General features: G+C 38.1%; 2 protein-coding genes across 7 annotated transcripts in view; both read right to left on the reverse strand.

Moving 5' to 3' along the window:
- Nucleotides 1-628: 628 nt before the first annotated feature.
- fut10 (fucosyltransferase 10) lies at nt 629-7,045 on the reverse strand. 4 transcript variants are annotated; one of them, XM_035535909.1, is made up of 4 exons: nt 6,789-7,045; nt 5,683-5,935; nt 2,690-3,519; nt 629-1,768 (listed from the first exon to the last, which is right to left on the reverse strand). In XM_035535909.1, exons 1-4 carry the CDS (start codon nt 6,897-6,899, stop codon nt 1,544-1,546), a joined length of 1,419 nt encoding a protein of 472 aa, XP_035391802.1. In that variant the 5' UTR covers nt 6,900-7,045; the 3' UTR covers nt 629-1,543. The 4 variants fall into 4 exon arrangements, with proteins under 4 accessions (XP_035391802.1, XP_035391801.1, XP_035391804.1 ...); XM_035535908.1 differs by having other exon boundaries at nt 2,690-3,525; XM_035535911.1 differs by lacking the exon at nt 6,789-7,045 and adding an exon at nt 4,921-5,138 and having other exon boundaries at nt 5,683-5,761.
- Nucleotides 7,046-11,258: 4,213 nt separating this feature from the next.
- The window catches only part of psd3l (pleckstrin and Sec7 domain containing 3, like), an 87,180-nt gene continuing 83,087 nt past the window's right edge, over nt 11,259-15,351 (reverse strand). For all 3 annotated transcript variants that reach the window (XM_035535368.1, XM_035535370.1, XM_035535369.1), the window contains one exon: nt 11,259-14,937. In XM_035535368.1, coding sequence (XP_035391261.1) covers nt 14,737-14,937 — 201 coding nt within the window. In that variant the 3' untranslated portion in view covers nt 11,259-14,736. The remainder of the gene's footprint in view (nt 14,938-15,351) is intronic.

A 15,351-nucleotide genomic window follows, 5' to 3' on the forward strand; every position in this document is an offset into this window, starting at 1 on the left:
ATCTTTATTCAAAGCCATTCATTTGTAGACTACTTCAGTAAGCGATCAAATGCTTCTCCGAACATGAAAACACAGACTTGTGTAATACAAAGTCCAAATATGATAGCACCATCATAGCATATTGGGAAGCCAGATGCATGTTAATCTCAAGCCTCGTCACATGAGAATAAGTAGACCGAATAACCTCTGGTGTTCCTATGGTTAGGCAGGGAGTATGTGTGGTTTTGAACCATGGGAACACTGTTGGCTGAATTTTGGTAGGACTTCTTTATTTTGGGTGATGGACCACTCTCCCCAGCAAAACTGCTGTACCTAATACCGTCCTACCTCAATATCTATATCCATGTCATTATCACACTATGTCAAAGGTGTTCCAGCACCCAAAGAATGTCATTGAGTGTGGAGGTAGCAATAATCAGGGTAGATGGGAGTTGGTAACTCCATGCCAACTTATGGTCTAAAACTGATTCTGTAATTTTACAGTTGCAAGTGTAATGGAAAAATGCACCTATGTATGTCTGTATTTACTATATATATATGGCTGAAATGCATTCCATTTGTGACTACTGATTACCTATTAAATGTAACCTAATCCTAAGGATTCCTATATTAAATATGACTATATTTATTTAATTTTGGATTAGTTTTTAACACTTTAAAAGGGGGGGGGGGAAATAAAAAGAGAGTGAGTTATCCTTGTTAAATTGTAGTGTAATCCTGCTAGCAATCACCATACTTTCAGTTACCTTTTTAAAATCCTGATTACCCTAATTATGTAACGCCATTACCTGTATCGTGTATTCTATTACTTCCGTAAATATACAGTATATTCTACTAATGACAGGAAAACACTGGACATGACTGGAAGGAGAGTACAGAGGCAGTAATCATGGCAGCACAAGATTAAGCACTATGCACTACCACAATCAAAGCAGAGGTCTGTCACAGCAGACAACTCCCAAGATGCAGGGTGCGCAGAGGAGCCTTTGAGACAACCTAGCACCTAGAAGCAGGATGCAACCTGTTGGCAGGTAAGCCTAACATCCTGTGGGACCTCTAGATCCAGACCGATAAGTTGGTGACAAACCGACCGGATAGCAGGTAAGATGCAGAAAACAGCCGTGGCTTTTCTAAGTGAAGGAAGGAATATGAAACATTGCAAAAACAGCAGGGACTGAAAGGTGAAACTGAGAGGAAGGGATCCAACAGATCCCTATCAATAGTCATTCCCGGTCTAGGAACAGCAAAAATGCTGTGCAGCACTTTCAATCTCTCAGGCCCAAGTGTGAAAAAGAAGAAGGGGAAAAAAAAAGAGATACATCCACCCACTAGAAGCGTGAGACAGGAAAATATATATATATTATATATTCCTGTCTCACACAAACACAGGGTACATATATATTTACATACATAACAGATACATACAGATGCGCACACACACACACACACACACACACACACAATTGTGGGTCCATGTATGTATAGATATACAGACAGATAATACTTAAAGGATCCAGGTGACACACTTCAAGGAGCATATTTTTCAGTCACTGAAGACCTCCCTCCAGAACTGTGTTACTGTGAAGTTTCTGTTCCGTAGTGTTAGCTGTCTCAGAGCTCTGGCTTCTTTCACAGACTGCTCATAACTGGATCTCCAGATATGGCGCAGAGAGGAGTTATTGGGAGGACCTGTAGCAAAGTCAAACATCTTCGGAGGCGGGCATGTGAGATGATCTCCTTCAGCCTGCCAGACTCTGGAGGGCAGGCCCTGTTAGGGAGAGGAGACAGAATGAGACATGGAAAACAACTGAAATTGTGTTGACATGGCAACAGCAAGCACACTGGCAAGCGAGTAATACAGCGAGCACATCAAATCCTTACCCTAGGATTTTTTTAATGTTTATTGTTCAGTATAATTCATTCAAGATCCTTTAAAAGACCAGACAACAATGTGAGAGTATATAAATCTTTTTTAGATTCCAAACGTATTTCTGTTTACTTTCTTTAAATGGGGAGTATATGAACGAGTACATCCATCCATCCATACATACATATACACATATATTATATATATACATATATATATACATATATATACATACACATATATACATACACATATATACATATATATATACATACACATATATATACATACATACATACATACACACACACACACATTATATATATATATATATATATATATATATATATATATATATATATATATATATATATATATATATATATATAATATTATATATACACACACACACACACACACACACACACACTTCCCTTGGCTTTCTAACATACAACGGACCAATCAGCATGTTACTATTCTACAATTTATAGTGTAGCCTCAGATCCAACAAGTTCAAAATGTACAACTGAAAAACCAACAGTACTCTATTATAATGCATCCTGAACAATATCTACTTATGAATAATACAAAAATGTTCTACGTTTGTGTCCTATTCCTTTTTTGCAGGAATTCTTTATTGCTATTACATTGTGGCTTGTTTTCCAACAGCTTCAGCTCATAGCTAGTTAAACCACAACTAATTACAGCATAATCACCGTCTCTGAGTATCATCAGTGTGTCACAGTGGATACAGAAAAACAGGCTCTCGCTCTTTTCTGCAAGGCTGAGCTAAAATGGTACTACTATCAGAAAACAGGTTACCTTCTTTTGCCTTTTGAAGTTCTCCCATACCCTGTTACACACCATGCACTCAAACACATCAATGAAGTTATCCTGGTTGACATCTTGGACACCCCACTGACGTTCCCGCAGTTCTTTAACAAGTCTCTGGTTGGAGACCTCCTGCTTCAGCTTCCAGTCCAGGTACGTCAAATACTCCCAATCGTTCTTGTCCAGCCTCTTTAAATACTGGGCCAATTTCTCTGGGGGCTCATTTGGATCAACCACGATGGCACTCCTGTTACTCGGCAGCCATGTGTGAATGTTAGGGGCTCCAAAATACACTGGTACCACGCCAAGCTTGAGCGGCCGCCACAGTTTCTCTGTGACATAGTCATCACAGACGGCATTTTCAAAGGCCAGGATGAACTTGTACTGGGCTAGGATCTGATAAAAGCCTTGCTCCTCCATGGCAGTGGACTCCCTCAAGTGCGTGGGAAGGTCCTTGTTGTGCAGGCACTGGCCATACGAGTCCACCTGGATATGTTTCATGAGCTCCCATACATAGACATCTCTGTCAGACGGTGGGTCACAATCTGACTGGACGTAGACCACGGGAGCCAGAGTCTGTCTCAGGTGGTTCTTCTGGGCCAGGGGCAGGAAGAATGCGAGTGAGGTAAGCACATGGAGGCTCTCCAGGTGCTGTGTAGTGAGGGGGAGATGGGAATGTTGGCTGAAGGTGGCCGTGTGGTTAAAAAGGGTAATGACAGGCTCATGGAAAAGCTTGTAGTTGTTCTTGGGCGACTCCTCATGGAACAGAGCCCACTGGTGGTTCTCCTTCCTTGGTAGAGGGAGACTGTCAATGTTGAAGTCTGTACCTTAGAAGAACAAAAAGAGTGAGAGTTGGTAAAATTGCAATTCATCTATTGTTCATCTAGTGCTGCATACAAGCCCCCATCGCCGGTGTTTTCAATTGTAGTTGGTTCATGAATCCAATTGTCAAGTTTCCATCAACATTCAGCCAGCCACAGGGCAGAGACAGCACTGCACAGGCTACATTCACAGATCACAATTGCCCCACATCTCCCAGTCCCTCCAATCATATCCCCACACACATTCATCCAAGTACTGGCTGTTCAACACACCTGTTCTGTTTCACTTCTCCCTATTTAAATCCCCCTCTTCCTTCACCATGTATTTCACTTTAGCCTGTATACAGCCTAACACTATGCCTTTTTCTTCCTTGTTATTCTGTCCTTTTTTGCAAGTCTGCTTTTGCTTTGACTCTTGCGTGTTTTGAGGTTGTTGGGTTTTTTTCTGCTGGCAGCTCATTACGCCACTCGCGTGATGAAGCTATGTACCATACAATGTAACGTATGTACCATATTAATACAATCATACAAAGCATATGTTCACCTCCGCAGGATTTGTAACTAAGGTCTTATGTCATCACAAATGACATCGGCATCAGGTGACCCGATGGCAGCACAGTCTCTAGGACAGAGACAAGCACTACTGTCAGAGAACCTTCCACTGTAGAAGACTACATACCCAGCTCTGGACTGTCACACTCGCCTCCCTTCTGACTTCCTTTCTGTCTATTGAAACTCAAAAGGCTGATCCAAGGCAGGACCAGTGTAACCTTAGTTTGCCCCTAGCACTTCTCCTCTGGCATTCAATGAGCCTTTCCTGTCAGAAGCAGAATCACTAGCTTTACCTCCTTCACAGTTGCCATAGGATTTCTATGGAAACACTTAGGTAGGAGGATAAATTTAATGATGCTGTCTCCATTGGCTTTAAACTCTTGTCAAGCTTTCAATGCATATTCTCCTTCACAGGATGAGCCATTTGAATCAGTGGATCTTCAATACCATCACTCATCTATTTTTAGACGAGAGCACAGAGCTTTTGCTTAGTTGGCCTGCAGCAACTATCCACCATGGACCTCATCACAGTAATTGTACATTATTGTACAATTGCACATCACAACCATTTGGGAAAGACTAAGAGAAGGCAAAACCTAAATGGATTGAATTTTCCTATTTGTCAACATGTTTGCAAAATGATAACATCAAAAGCCATAACCAAACTCTGTAATATTGCTGTGTATTTTCAGTATAAAGTTGGGTTTTTTTATCATTAGTTCTTAAGACAGTGGATTCTTATTATTCTCCCTTATAATACTTCAATACTTACAAAATCTGTACAAGAAAACAGTAACAGCCCTGGAAGTGCAATTTACAGGTTTGTAAATGCAAAACCATACACCTCACCTGAGCATCTTTTATGGACAGCAGCAGTGAAGTTGTGGTAATTGTCTGCTGCATATGTACCAGCGCTTTGCGATATCTGCTTGGAATCCAATATTTTTTTTGTCCAAGGGTGCCGCTTCTCCATTGCTAGGATATTGCTTCAGTTTTGAACCGTTAGTGTAAATTTATCAGTCAGCCATGGTGTGGCAATGTAGACAAAGAACGTGACCAGAAATCCCCTGTGGGGTATAGATTTTTTTTTAAACATTTGAGTGTGGAACCCTGTAATTGGTGAAACAAACTAGTAACACTCGATTACTTTTGGCACTTATAAAAGCCTGTCCCCTTCAATACTTACTTCTTTCATTTATTTTACACAGTAAGTAACCTTCTGGATATTTGTTTTACTTTATCTACTTGTTGAATTTCATTTTAAATTTTAAATTCCTTAATTTTAAATTCGATTACCATTATTTCCTCAATATTACTTATTTCTTATTAGAAGCAACTTCCATGAATTTGCTTTGAGTGCTACACATACTACTAGCAAAGCAGTGATACTATACATATAAATATAGTCTAAATGACCCTTAATTTCAGGATACTCAAATGTAAATGTTTTTTCTAATCCTTTCTGTAAAAATGTTTAATGAATCAACACAATTCCTATTCATGAATGTACAATACAGCACCCAAGCTGGTTTTCATCTCTTTTTTGCACGGCACAATAAATGCTTCAACAGCATTCACTAAAACTTAAAAGCTCAGGCTCAAGCCACTCACCATAAAACAGGAAGGCTTGTGTAGACGGGTGAGAATGGTATGACTTGTTGATAGTGAAAAAGCACCCATTATTCCCACATTCTCTGAGGTGTCCCAGCTCCCCAGTCAGTGGGGACCACCATACAATACTTGGGTACCACTGGCTCTTGAATAGAGTACTGTCTCGGTTTGAGTGCACGTGTGTTAGCTCGTCTGTGTCCTTAAGGGGGAGTGTGTGTGCTGTCTGTTCAAACTGGCCCATCTCCTCTACGACCTACAGACACACAGAAGGACACACAGAAACTTGGTGACGAAAGATGCCCACTTAGCAAACAAGTGTAATGACTCAAGCTTCGTTATGCATTTTCAAAATTCACTTTGGCTGGAAACATGCAAGTGGGGTGGGCTTGCTATTCAAGCAACCAGTTACAGTCAACCACAGTCATAAAGGCATAAAAATTACAAATACTGTTGATTTTAATTTACATTTATGAATGGATGCCATGTAAAAAAAATATCATATGACAGGAACACAGAAATAATTAAACTGACAGTTAAAAAACAAAAGGCTCGTGACAGATTCTAGATATGTCAGAAAAATTCTGGTCTACGCTGTCCTCTACAACATCTCCTTCAACAGAAGACACACAACAGTTGGCTATAGATCACTATGAGAATACTAAAGTTCTGCTTGGGTACTGAGGTGGACACTCTCCATCAGCGTGGATGGAAATAAATAAATGTGACGGTATCAAAGTTGTGGTTAGAGGGAAAGACAAAGGGCTACCAATAATGACGAAGGAACGAGGTTTCTGTTAGTGCTGGAAGACAAGCACTGGACAAGTGCACAACTGTGCCTGCAAAAAAAGAGAACGTCGTAGACAAAGCGGTGTTCCTTATGATGACTGAAGTAGTAGATTTTTGCAGATATGCAAATGTATTGATTAGAACCCACATGAGCAGCAGGCTAACGTATACACGAAGTCTTCATTAATCAAACGCAACTACTGTCTTCGTCGTTAGGATATGGGTACCACGAATCGGCCGGTTTTACCATGAAACAAAATCCATACGTTAACATGTTTAGCTCTAGGCACAAAGTCTACAATAAGCAATGTTTAAGTTACCTGAAAAGTTATGATTAGAAAAAGAAACGATGAAATGCAGAAGCAAAGACCAAAAAGTTTCCTGACAGAAAGTCGCGCCATGTCAAGAATCCTGTGCAAAAAAAAATGCATTTAAAACGATTAATACCATGACTAATTTAAGCACTGAAGTATGGAATCAAGCTTCATTTTTTGTAGTTTGACTTTGTTGGCACGATTTAGTTCAAAGGGAGTTATGGTCGTGTTGTTCGGCCATTTTCCACGAAGCCTAAGCTTCGCCTTTTAACTTCCTGCTCAAGAACGTCAGAGCAAATGCTCACTGACAAAAAAAAACATAGCAGAAAGAGTGGGAAATAGCAGCTCGTCTCCATTGTGCGCAGTGTACACATATGGTATGAAGGTCAGTGGTCTTGGATTCAGGCCTGTGAACTGCCGCCAAGTGGAACGTCATCATTTGCAACACTTATGTTTGTTCCAAATAATACTACATTGAAACGTAGAACATGATGCAAGAGGCATTCCAGTCCGTATCTTTTATTCAAAATCTTCACAACCTAGTATATCACTTAAATATTTACTGACTTAGGTGTCATTCACGCAGTCACTTAAGCGATTCATTATTTAAAATCTAAAAAAAACCAAAACTATACCTTTGCTTGTTGCAAGTGTGCATGACAGCTGCCAGCGCTAAAAGCACAGAATTGTGCCGAATTTACAGAATACAATCAGTTTTACTAGGACGGTCTTAACGCCAGTGGAAAAAGCTTTGGCTCTGCGATGCTCGTCCCAATGTTAGAACCTTACAAAGGGTGGGTGTGTGTGGGTGTGTGTGTGTGTGTGTGTGTGTGTGTGTGTGTGTGTGTGTGTGGGTGTGTGAGTGTGTGTGTGTGTGTGTGGGTGTGTGTGTGTACTTGAAGGTGGAAGCATCTTTAAACTCATAGGAGCATCTTTAATGTCCCTTCTTTCAGTTATCTTTGTCAGTGGAGGTGCAGTGTAATAGGTTTTTTTTAGCTATTTAAAATCATATACACATTCGAGATATGAACAGCTCATATCCAAGCAACTATTGTGCTCTGAAATGTCCGTATGAACGTTGTATTGCTAAAGGAACCATGTCTGCAGTCCCGACTCAAGAAGCTTTTTGTGGGCGCGCATGCGGACGTGTGTATGCGTGCGCGCCTCTCGGCGAGCGCTTCACCGGCGAAAACAATGAGTCATACCTGGTCACCTCCATGGAAACGACAGAAACACAGACAAGTCTCCTGGCTTCTTTTAACGTTTTCAAGGAGCAGTAGTTCATTTACAAAGTCCATTTACCACAATGAAATGTTCACCTGACAAAGATGTATTGCAGGCTGCTGTATGAACATCGGTAAAAACTTACTGAGGGCTATTTCCTCACAAATGCCTACAAACTGGATACATGTTTAGTCATATTTAATCAAATGTTTATTAAATGTATTATTTCTGGCTGATTAATGCAACAGCTTTTGACTAGATTACTTACTTCACAGACCATGCTGAGCTATGTTAATGTGCCAATCTATAATAAATAATTTCTTTACTGCACATCAGTGGTTTAAGATCATTTTTGGTTGATTATTTTGAAAAACAGCTGCTTGCTACTTGTTCACTTCTGTGCATAACGAATTCATCATAAAACGACAGTTTCTCAGCATATACAAAGCAACAATCTACATCATTACTTATTTATATGTAGCGGTATAGTTTGAGTCTGTTAGTTATCCTCTAGCACTTCATCAATTACCAGTTTATATAAATCCCAGCAATGTTGTTATATCCGATATATGGCTGACGGACTCATGAATACTGAGTCCTTTTTGTGAGTGTGACCTTTTTATCGCAGTGGAGACATTCGGTTGTAGGACTCAAAAAAGACTGGGGCATTACAAGCAGAAACAGAATGAAGGATACCTTCCTTTGCTAATGAACGTGAAGAGCACCTTACGGAAACAATAAACAGCCATTCATCCTCTTTGTCCTGAACTGGACAGTAAAGGTTCAGGGGTTTGATGTCTGTGTTCAATAAGGTTTAAGGCCAAACCAGCTGGGTATAATCCCACTATGGTTTCTGAATGCAAATGGAAAAAAAAAAACACCAACTCAAGAAATCTTAAATAATTTTGTTTATGTACGTTATTGAAGTAAGTATTGTTTACGAGGATGAAAATGCAGATTTATTTCATTATTACAAAATATTATTTATCAATCAGTTGCTGTTGTGGCAATTAGCAAAGTAGGGAAAAATTATTTTCTTATTTTCAAGTTCAACTTCAAGTTCATTATTGCTGCCCATTCTAACTGTTAAAAGCCATTTAGAGTTTGTTTGCTGGTAGTAACTTGTGGAGGCGGCATCAAGTATAATTGTGTTAACTAATTAAATGAAAATCGTTGAAATGACTGATTAACAGGACTGAATTAAATCTAGTTGTTTAAAATTAGGCTAATGTTATCTAAATGTATTTCTTTGGTTCTGTGATACAATACACCTTCATAAACTGCACTGATTGAGTCTTATCAAAGACTTCTTGATATTTGCCTATTGTATGACCAGTATCTCAGTAAAATGTCACATGGCTACGTGACAAGGACGCTCTAACAGATTATTTGAAGAAGCTGCTACATTTGAAAGATTTTATATGGTGTACACTGGGTTAAATATGCTAAATCTATATTCATAAGAACATCTATCCATACTCTACGGACCATGAATTGGAAGAACATTTATCTGAGCATAACTTGAGACTTTGATGCACTCAGTGTCATGTGATTGCAAAGTTAACCATTTGGCCTCTGTGTTTTACAATAAGTGACTTTCTAGCATATAAATCTTAGCGTGCTTGGACAAGGAAACCCACAGACATACTTGCTAACATCATGCCTCCTCTCCTTCAGCTCTTGTTCCCTCCTCAGCTCTCCATCATTTGAAGTGCATTGCAGCAACTGGTTTCCAAGCAACTGTTCCCAGTCACAGTAGTCCACTTATGATTATGTAACTTTTCTGTACATGCTCATGGGTTTATGCATTAATTTATGTATTAATTGAGATAGAATGCAGGTTACATTTTAGAGGAGGTATCTTAAAACATAAATATCCATCTAAACATTTCTTATGGATGTTCAACTGCTATCTGCTGGCCGAGGCAGGGAGCAAAATATTTAGCAGTCTTGTTCTACAAAAATAATGTAGAATGTCTTTCAATTTAAGGCTGGGTAGGTGGGTGAGATTGATGTTCACAAACCTGCCCAATAGTGATAACCTTGGTGTCTCTATCTCATAAATGAGGCATTTTAACAGAGAGCATTAGAAACCATAAGTACAATTACTCTGAGCTACAGGTCTAACCGGGTTTCTCCTTAACTTACTAATGGATGAGATGCCTCACTGCTATAGCCTCTTCTTCACCCTTGTTTCTGTCACAAGCTTTTATTTCCAATACATCACAATCCCCTGCTTTTAACAACTTTTCTCTTTGCCTTTTCTACTGGGCTTTGCTTTGTGTCCATGCCCAATTCAATGATGTTTTTGGAAGCTTTGTGTATTTGCACTAATTATGTTTAACAGACCACTTTATCAACTTACTTTTATTTGTTGACCTGTGATAAAGTGGCAGTTCTGTGAATTTCATTTAACTCTTTAAAAGCTGTACCATCTCCAAGGCCACTTTACCTGCACTATGTGAAATTTGTGGAGAGCTGTTGGAATAGCAGCTCATGCCTAGGTTCACAATATTGTGCCCACAAGCTAGACTTCAGCATGAAATATCAGAATGCAAAATATCTTAATCTTGGGGAGCAAAGCCAAAATTACAGGGAAAGCACAAGACTGAATTAATGTTCATTTAATTAAGATACATATATCACCAACTGCATTATGGGTTACAATTAAGGAAGCACAGATCAAGTCTACCATAAACTGAAGTCCAAGCTTTGTCCATATCTGCAAAATCAGTCCTTACATCATTGTTTTCTGCTTACATTCTTGCTTCTTACTTTGAAAATTGCTGAAGTATAGATGAGAACTCTATGGCCAAATCTGGAAAATTATCTATACTTGTGACTATTGGAGAGACTCTGAGGAGCAAAACTGTTTGAAAATCCTAAATTACTGTTGAGATGATGCACATCATCATAGTTTTGCAGATGTATTACCAATCAGCACTTGCTACATTTATACAGCCTGAGCCCAGAATTGATAGTTATGCATGAAACGAGCACTCTTGAGTCTTGTGTTGCTATGGGTTACTGGATGTTTTCTTATGCACAGCTCAACAGAATGTTGAGTACAATAGAGTACAAATAATTTGATTAGTTTACCAATTACAAACCTACACGTTTAACAAAAAGATATATTGAGCTATTACATTCCAAACATCTCAAGAAAGGCTTCAGTAGACATGTACTCTGGAGTTTTCCGGTAAGAAAAATAATTACAAACCAACCTGAACAGAAATGATGACAATTGCAACATTGAATTAAATACTGTATTTTATTCACTGAATCCACCTACAGTTTGGATGACACCAGCACTGCATCCCTGGTGATGGCTGGAGGGCGTAAGACACGCTCTTGTGCCAAGAGAATCACTTGGAACTACCAAAAAGTGGAATCCTCTGAATACAGGGCAACAGTTATATTTACCAACATTTACAGAGTTAAAGGATTGTACAAGATCACAGCTTTGAGAGATATTTCTATGCACTGTTCAGAGACTAAACATCCTAGGTTAAAGCCAAGGTGTGTCTGTCTCACTGTCAACTGAGACAAGCGTATATACAAATCAACTGCACTCCTTTCAGTTACTGATATAATAGGTGCATGATTGACCTCCGAACTGAGGTCACGGGAGAATATAGAGGGGGGGGTTGTAATACTCAAGATCGAACTGAGGACTGAACATCAATGGTCTTGTCTCAGTCTGGAGATTTTTCCTACTGGACCTTGGTCTTGGACATTAAGTACTCGTAATTGTTTTTGAACGCATTAAAGAAAAGAAAAAAGAAAAATTGTGTGTATATATATATATATATATATATATATATAAAATAAATAGCAATAATAATAATAATAATATAAAAACATCAAACAAAAAACATACAAACAAAAAAACACCCATGACCACTAACCAAAACTGTTATCAACAATGTGTTTTAATGGGAAACACACCTTAAGAACTGTAATAAGTTGCACTGCTCATAAACATGAACTGGAGTATGCAGGGTGTACATTATAATGGCATGATGTAATCAGTTATGGTCTTGATTTGGACTCACCCTGCTTTGGTCTTGGTCTCAACTCAGACTAAAACCTCTGATCTCATTGATGCCCTAGATGTGGACTACAGCACTAACTATATTTCATACAGTGAACTGATGACACTGGTACCATCTGAGCATTTAAGTACATACAACCCAATCTTTGGAGACAATAAAGCCTACACAAAAACTTAAACCTTTCTTCCTGTTCACCATCATGCCAACTAAGATCAAATCATATATCTATTTATGTAGAATTTGTATACCTTGCGTTTTTCTTTGAGGAAAAAGCAACAAACATAATGCATATGTTCCAGTTAAAAATACATTAAATAAAAGTATTTAAAATGAGCATAACATATACTTAATGTCTTAATTCAACTTCATAAGTCGACCTACGCATTTCTCAGTTTTTCATTGTTTGTGCCCTGATTTCTTCTTCTACCTACTCTCAAAAATAATTACTAAGAACAATTAAGAAAATCTTGTGCAACATATCTATTAGTAAAGGGGTTCTGCTAAAATTATTCTGTATAATCAAAGGAAACTATTTGGTCAGCATATGTAGTGAAAAAGAACAGTATAAAGAAATGAATTACAAAATGTCTATTCTATTCATACTGTCTGCCACACTATGGGAGGAAATACCTTTTAATGTGAGTTACTGGACATGAACTTGTATATACTGGCAAAAGTTAAACCAGAGTTAAAAAGCAAATTAATATTAAGTGCTTTTATGTGAATATCCTTACCATTGTTCAGAATAGAGAGCAGAGAGAATGCTAATAATCTATGTAGCAATTACATAGCAAAGCAAGCACAAAAGAAAGGAGATATGTGAATTTCTGTTCTGAGTGAGTTTGCGTTTACTATATATATAAAAAAAAAAGTAATGCACCTATAGACTTATTCTTTCCATACTTTATGGTTCACATTCATCAAATTCCATACAAGTGTGGTAAATAAACAACAATAAAAAAAGTAAATTATAAAATAAAAATAAAGTGTCTTTAATACATATAGTTCAAGTAAACAACATTAATTTAGACTGGAGGGACTGAATTATCTAGCCTATTTATAACAATAAGATTAAAAACATCTTCAAATAGCTTGGCTATACTTCTAACCACCTTTTTTGATATGTACTAAAATTGAGATACATTTGCAATTAAAACCTTCAAAAACTGAAAAAAATGTATGTCTGGTATGGAAAATATCTGTTGGTGTGCAGTTAGCAATGGAAGTGTAAAATGTTCATAGTGTTCATGTCAGTTCTGTTGCTAATGAAACCGCGAAAGAGACATCTTAAAGTCAATAATAACATCACAAAAGGCAATAACTCCAAGTTATACAGCACTGTAAATAGTTTCCTAAAAAGGAAACTTTGTCTTTGAACAACTATAACAGCAAAACTACAGAGCCACTGACATACTAACACATTACGGTTCGAGCTGTCAAGAAAAAAAACGTACAGTCAGCTCAGTACCTTGAATAAAATAAACACAATTTAGTACTGCCTGAAAAACCTGTGATGTAGGTAAGAAACATATCACTACCTTTTATAAAGCTCTAAATACTCAAAAGAACTAAGTCATAAAGTGCACTATAAATACTAATTTCATCTTTACAACAATAATGTTCTGAACTGAGAATTATAAATCCAAATATATAAGAAGATTATAAAATACACAAAAGGAGCATTGGCATTTACACTACTCAAAAAGCAGAAGTATATTTTGCTTTAACAGTTAAAAAAATAAATGGCTCCTCTGCACAAATTATGACGCTAATCATTTTGCAGTCTAAAAAGCCATATTTTGTAAATATAACTCGGCGTCAAACAATCCTTGTTGGGTACCCCTATATTATCATTAGAAAATAATGTATCTGGCATATTTTTGAACTGTGACATGCTGGTACAATATAATAAAATGTTGATGAGTACATAATTTGGGTATCTGCCTTCATCTTGCTATAGTAAATTAATAATGGAGTAAAGCACTAACTGCACTGAGTGTCATAATGAAGGGATGCTTCGCTTTCATGTATTTACATCCTGATGCATCGATAAATTGAAAAAATAAAAATCTTAGAGAGACCTTCAAAACCAATTCTCTTTGTTAGCAGAGAAGGAACCAAGACTCATGCGCTTCTCTGGAACCAAAACTTGCCTAATTTTTACTGTTGCACAATTTTATCATTCACTTATTTTACACACTAAAATTACCTTCAGCGTAAGACCACATCTACTATACAAAAAAAAACAAAAAAAAAACAAAAAAAAAAAAAACGGTGTGGCAATTTCCAGTAATCTGTGATCGAGAAGGTACTACTTCTCTTTAAAAAAAGGCAAATCGAGTTTTGGGACAGAATGCAGCGGGAACAGATCGAGTGACGTCTCGCAATTAAATCTCACATTCATCACAGTAATGACAGCCGCAACACCAACAACACTGAAACGAAAACAAACAAACAAACAAACAAACAAACAAACAACCAGAAAAGGACCACACGTATGTAAGTAATGTCCCATACAAACAGCGACACGAGCACCAGTCAATCTAAGGAGGACAATTATCAATTCAGTTACATTTTACACAACCAATTTATAACAGTGGCAGATAAATAATTCCAATAAAATATATTCACATGTTGTGTATAATGGCTCTTTTGACAATAAAGAGAGTGTGTGCCTATGTGACCTTGGGCGTCTCGGGCCGGTAGTCCTTCCTCTCTGATGTGTTGCGCTTGACTTTGGCTGCAGCCGGATGGGACTCCTGGTTGAGAGAGGGGCTGGACTGCGACTTCTTCAGTACGCTGTCATTGTCTTTGCCAGCGAGGAGCTCTTTCACGCCCTCCTTCAGGAGCTTCACGTAGGTCTCGTAGCGGCTCTCCTGCAAAAGGCAAGGAGAGTCCAAAAATGTCAGCCTTCAGTAACCACAACAGATAGTTCAATCAGCAGCAGCAGCAGCAGTAACAACGCAAACATCAATGCCAGCAAAAATAAAGAGATATAATTACTCGGGTTCTTTCTTCTTATAAAGAAAAATGTCAGCCTATTCTCGGAAATGTATAATCCGGAATGTTACATCGTGTGGTTCTTAATGAGGGACTGAGATGGTGACAGAAGAGACACTTGCAGAGACGAGAATACTACATGCAGGTATGTAATGTAGGGAGACAACCCTGCCTACAGTAAGCGATGTCCCAGTGTTGCACTGTGCTGCTGTCACAGTGTGCCTATTACACCTATATGGAGCATGCAGCCTTTCAACGGTGTCTCTCATAAAAAAGGCTACCGAATTTCA

This window comes from Electrophorus electricus, chromosome 17, assembly GCF_013358815.1.
Source record: "Electrophorus electricus isolate fEleEle1 chromosome 17, fEleEle1.pri, whole genome shotgun sequence".
Classification (NCBI taxonomy): Eukaryota; Metazoa; Chordata; class Actinopteri; order Gymnotiformes; family Gymnotidae; genus Electrophorus; species Electrophorus electricus.

Coding starts and splice junctions, on each gene's coding strand:
- fut10 (XM_035535908.1), bottom strand. CDS start 6,899: ATGCATTTTTTTTTGCACAGGATTCTTGACATGGCGCGACTTTCTGTC. Junction 5,936..6,788: donor TTCTAATCATAACTTTTCAG/GTAACTTAAACA, acceptor GTGTGTCTGTAG/GTCGTAGAGGAGATGGGCCA. Junction 1,769..2,689: donor ACTTCAAAAGGCAAAAGAAG/GTAACCTGTTTT, acceptor TCTCCCTAACAG/GGCCTGCCCTCCAGAGTCTG.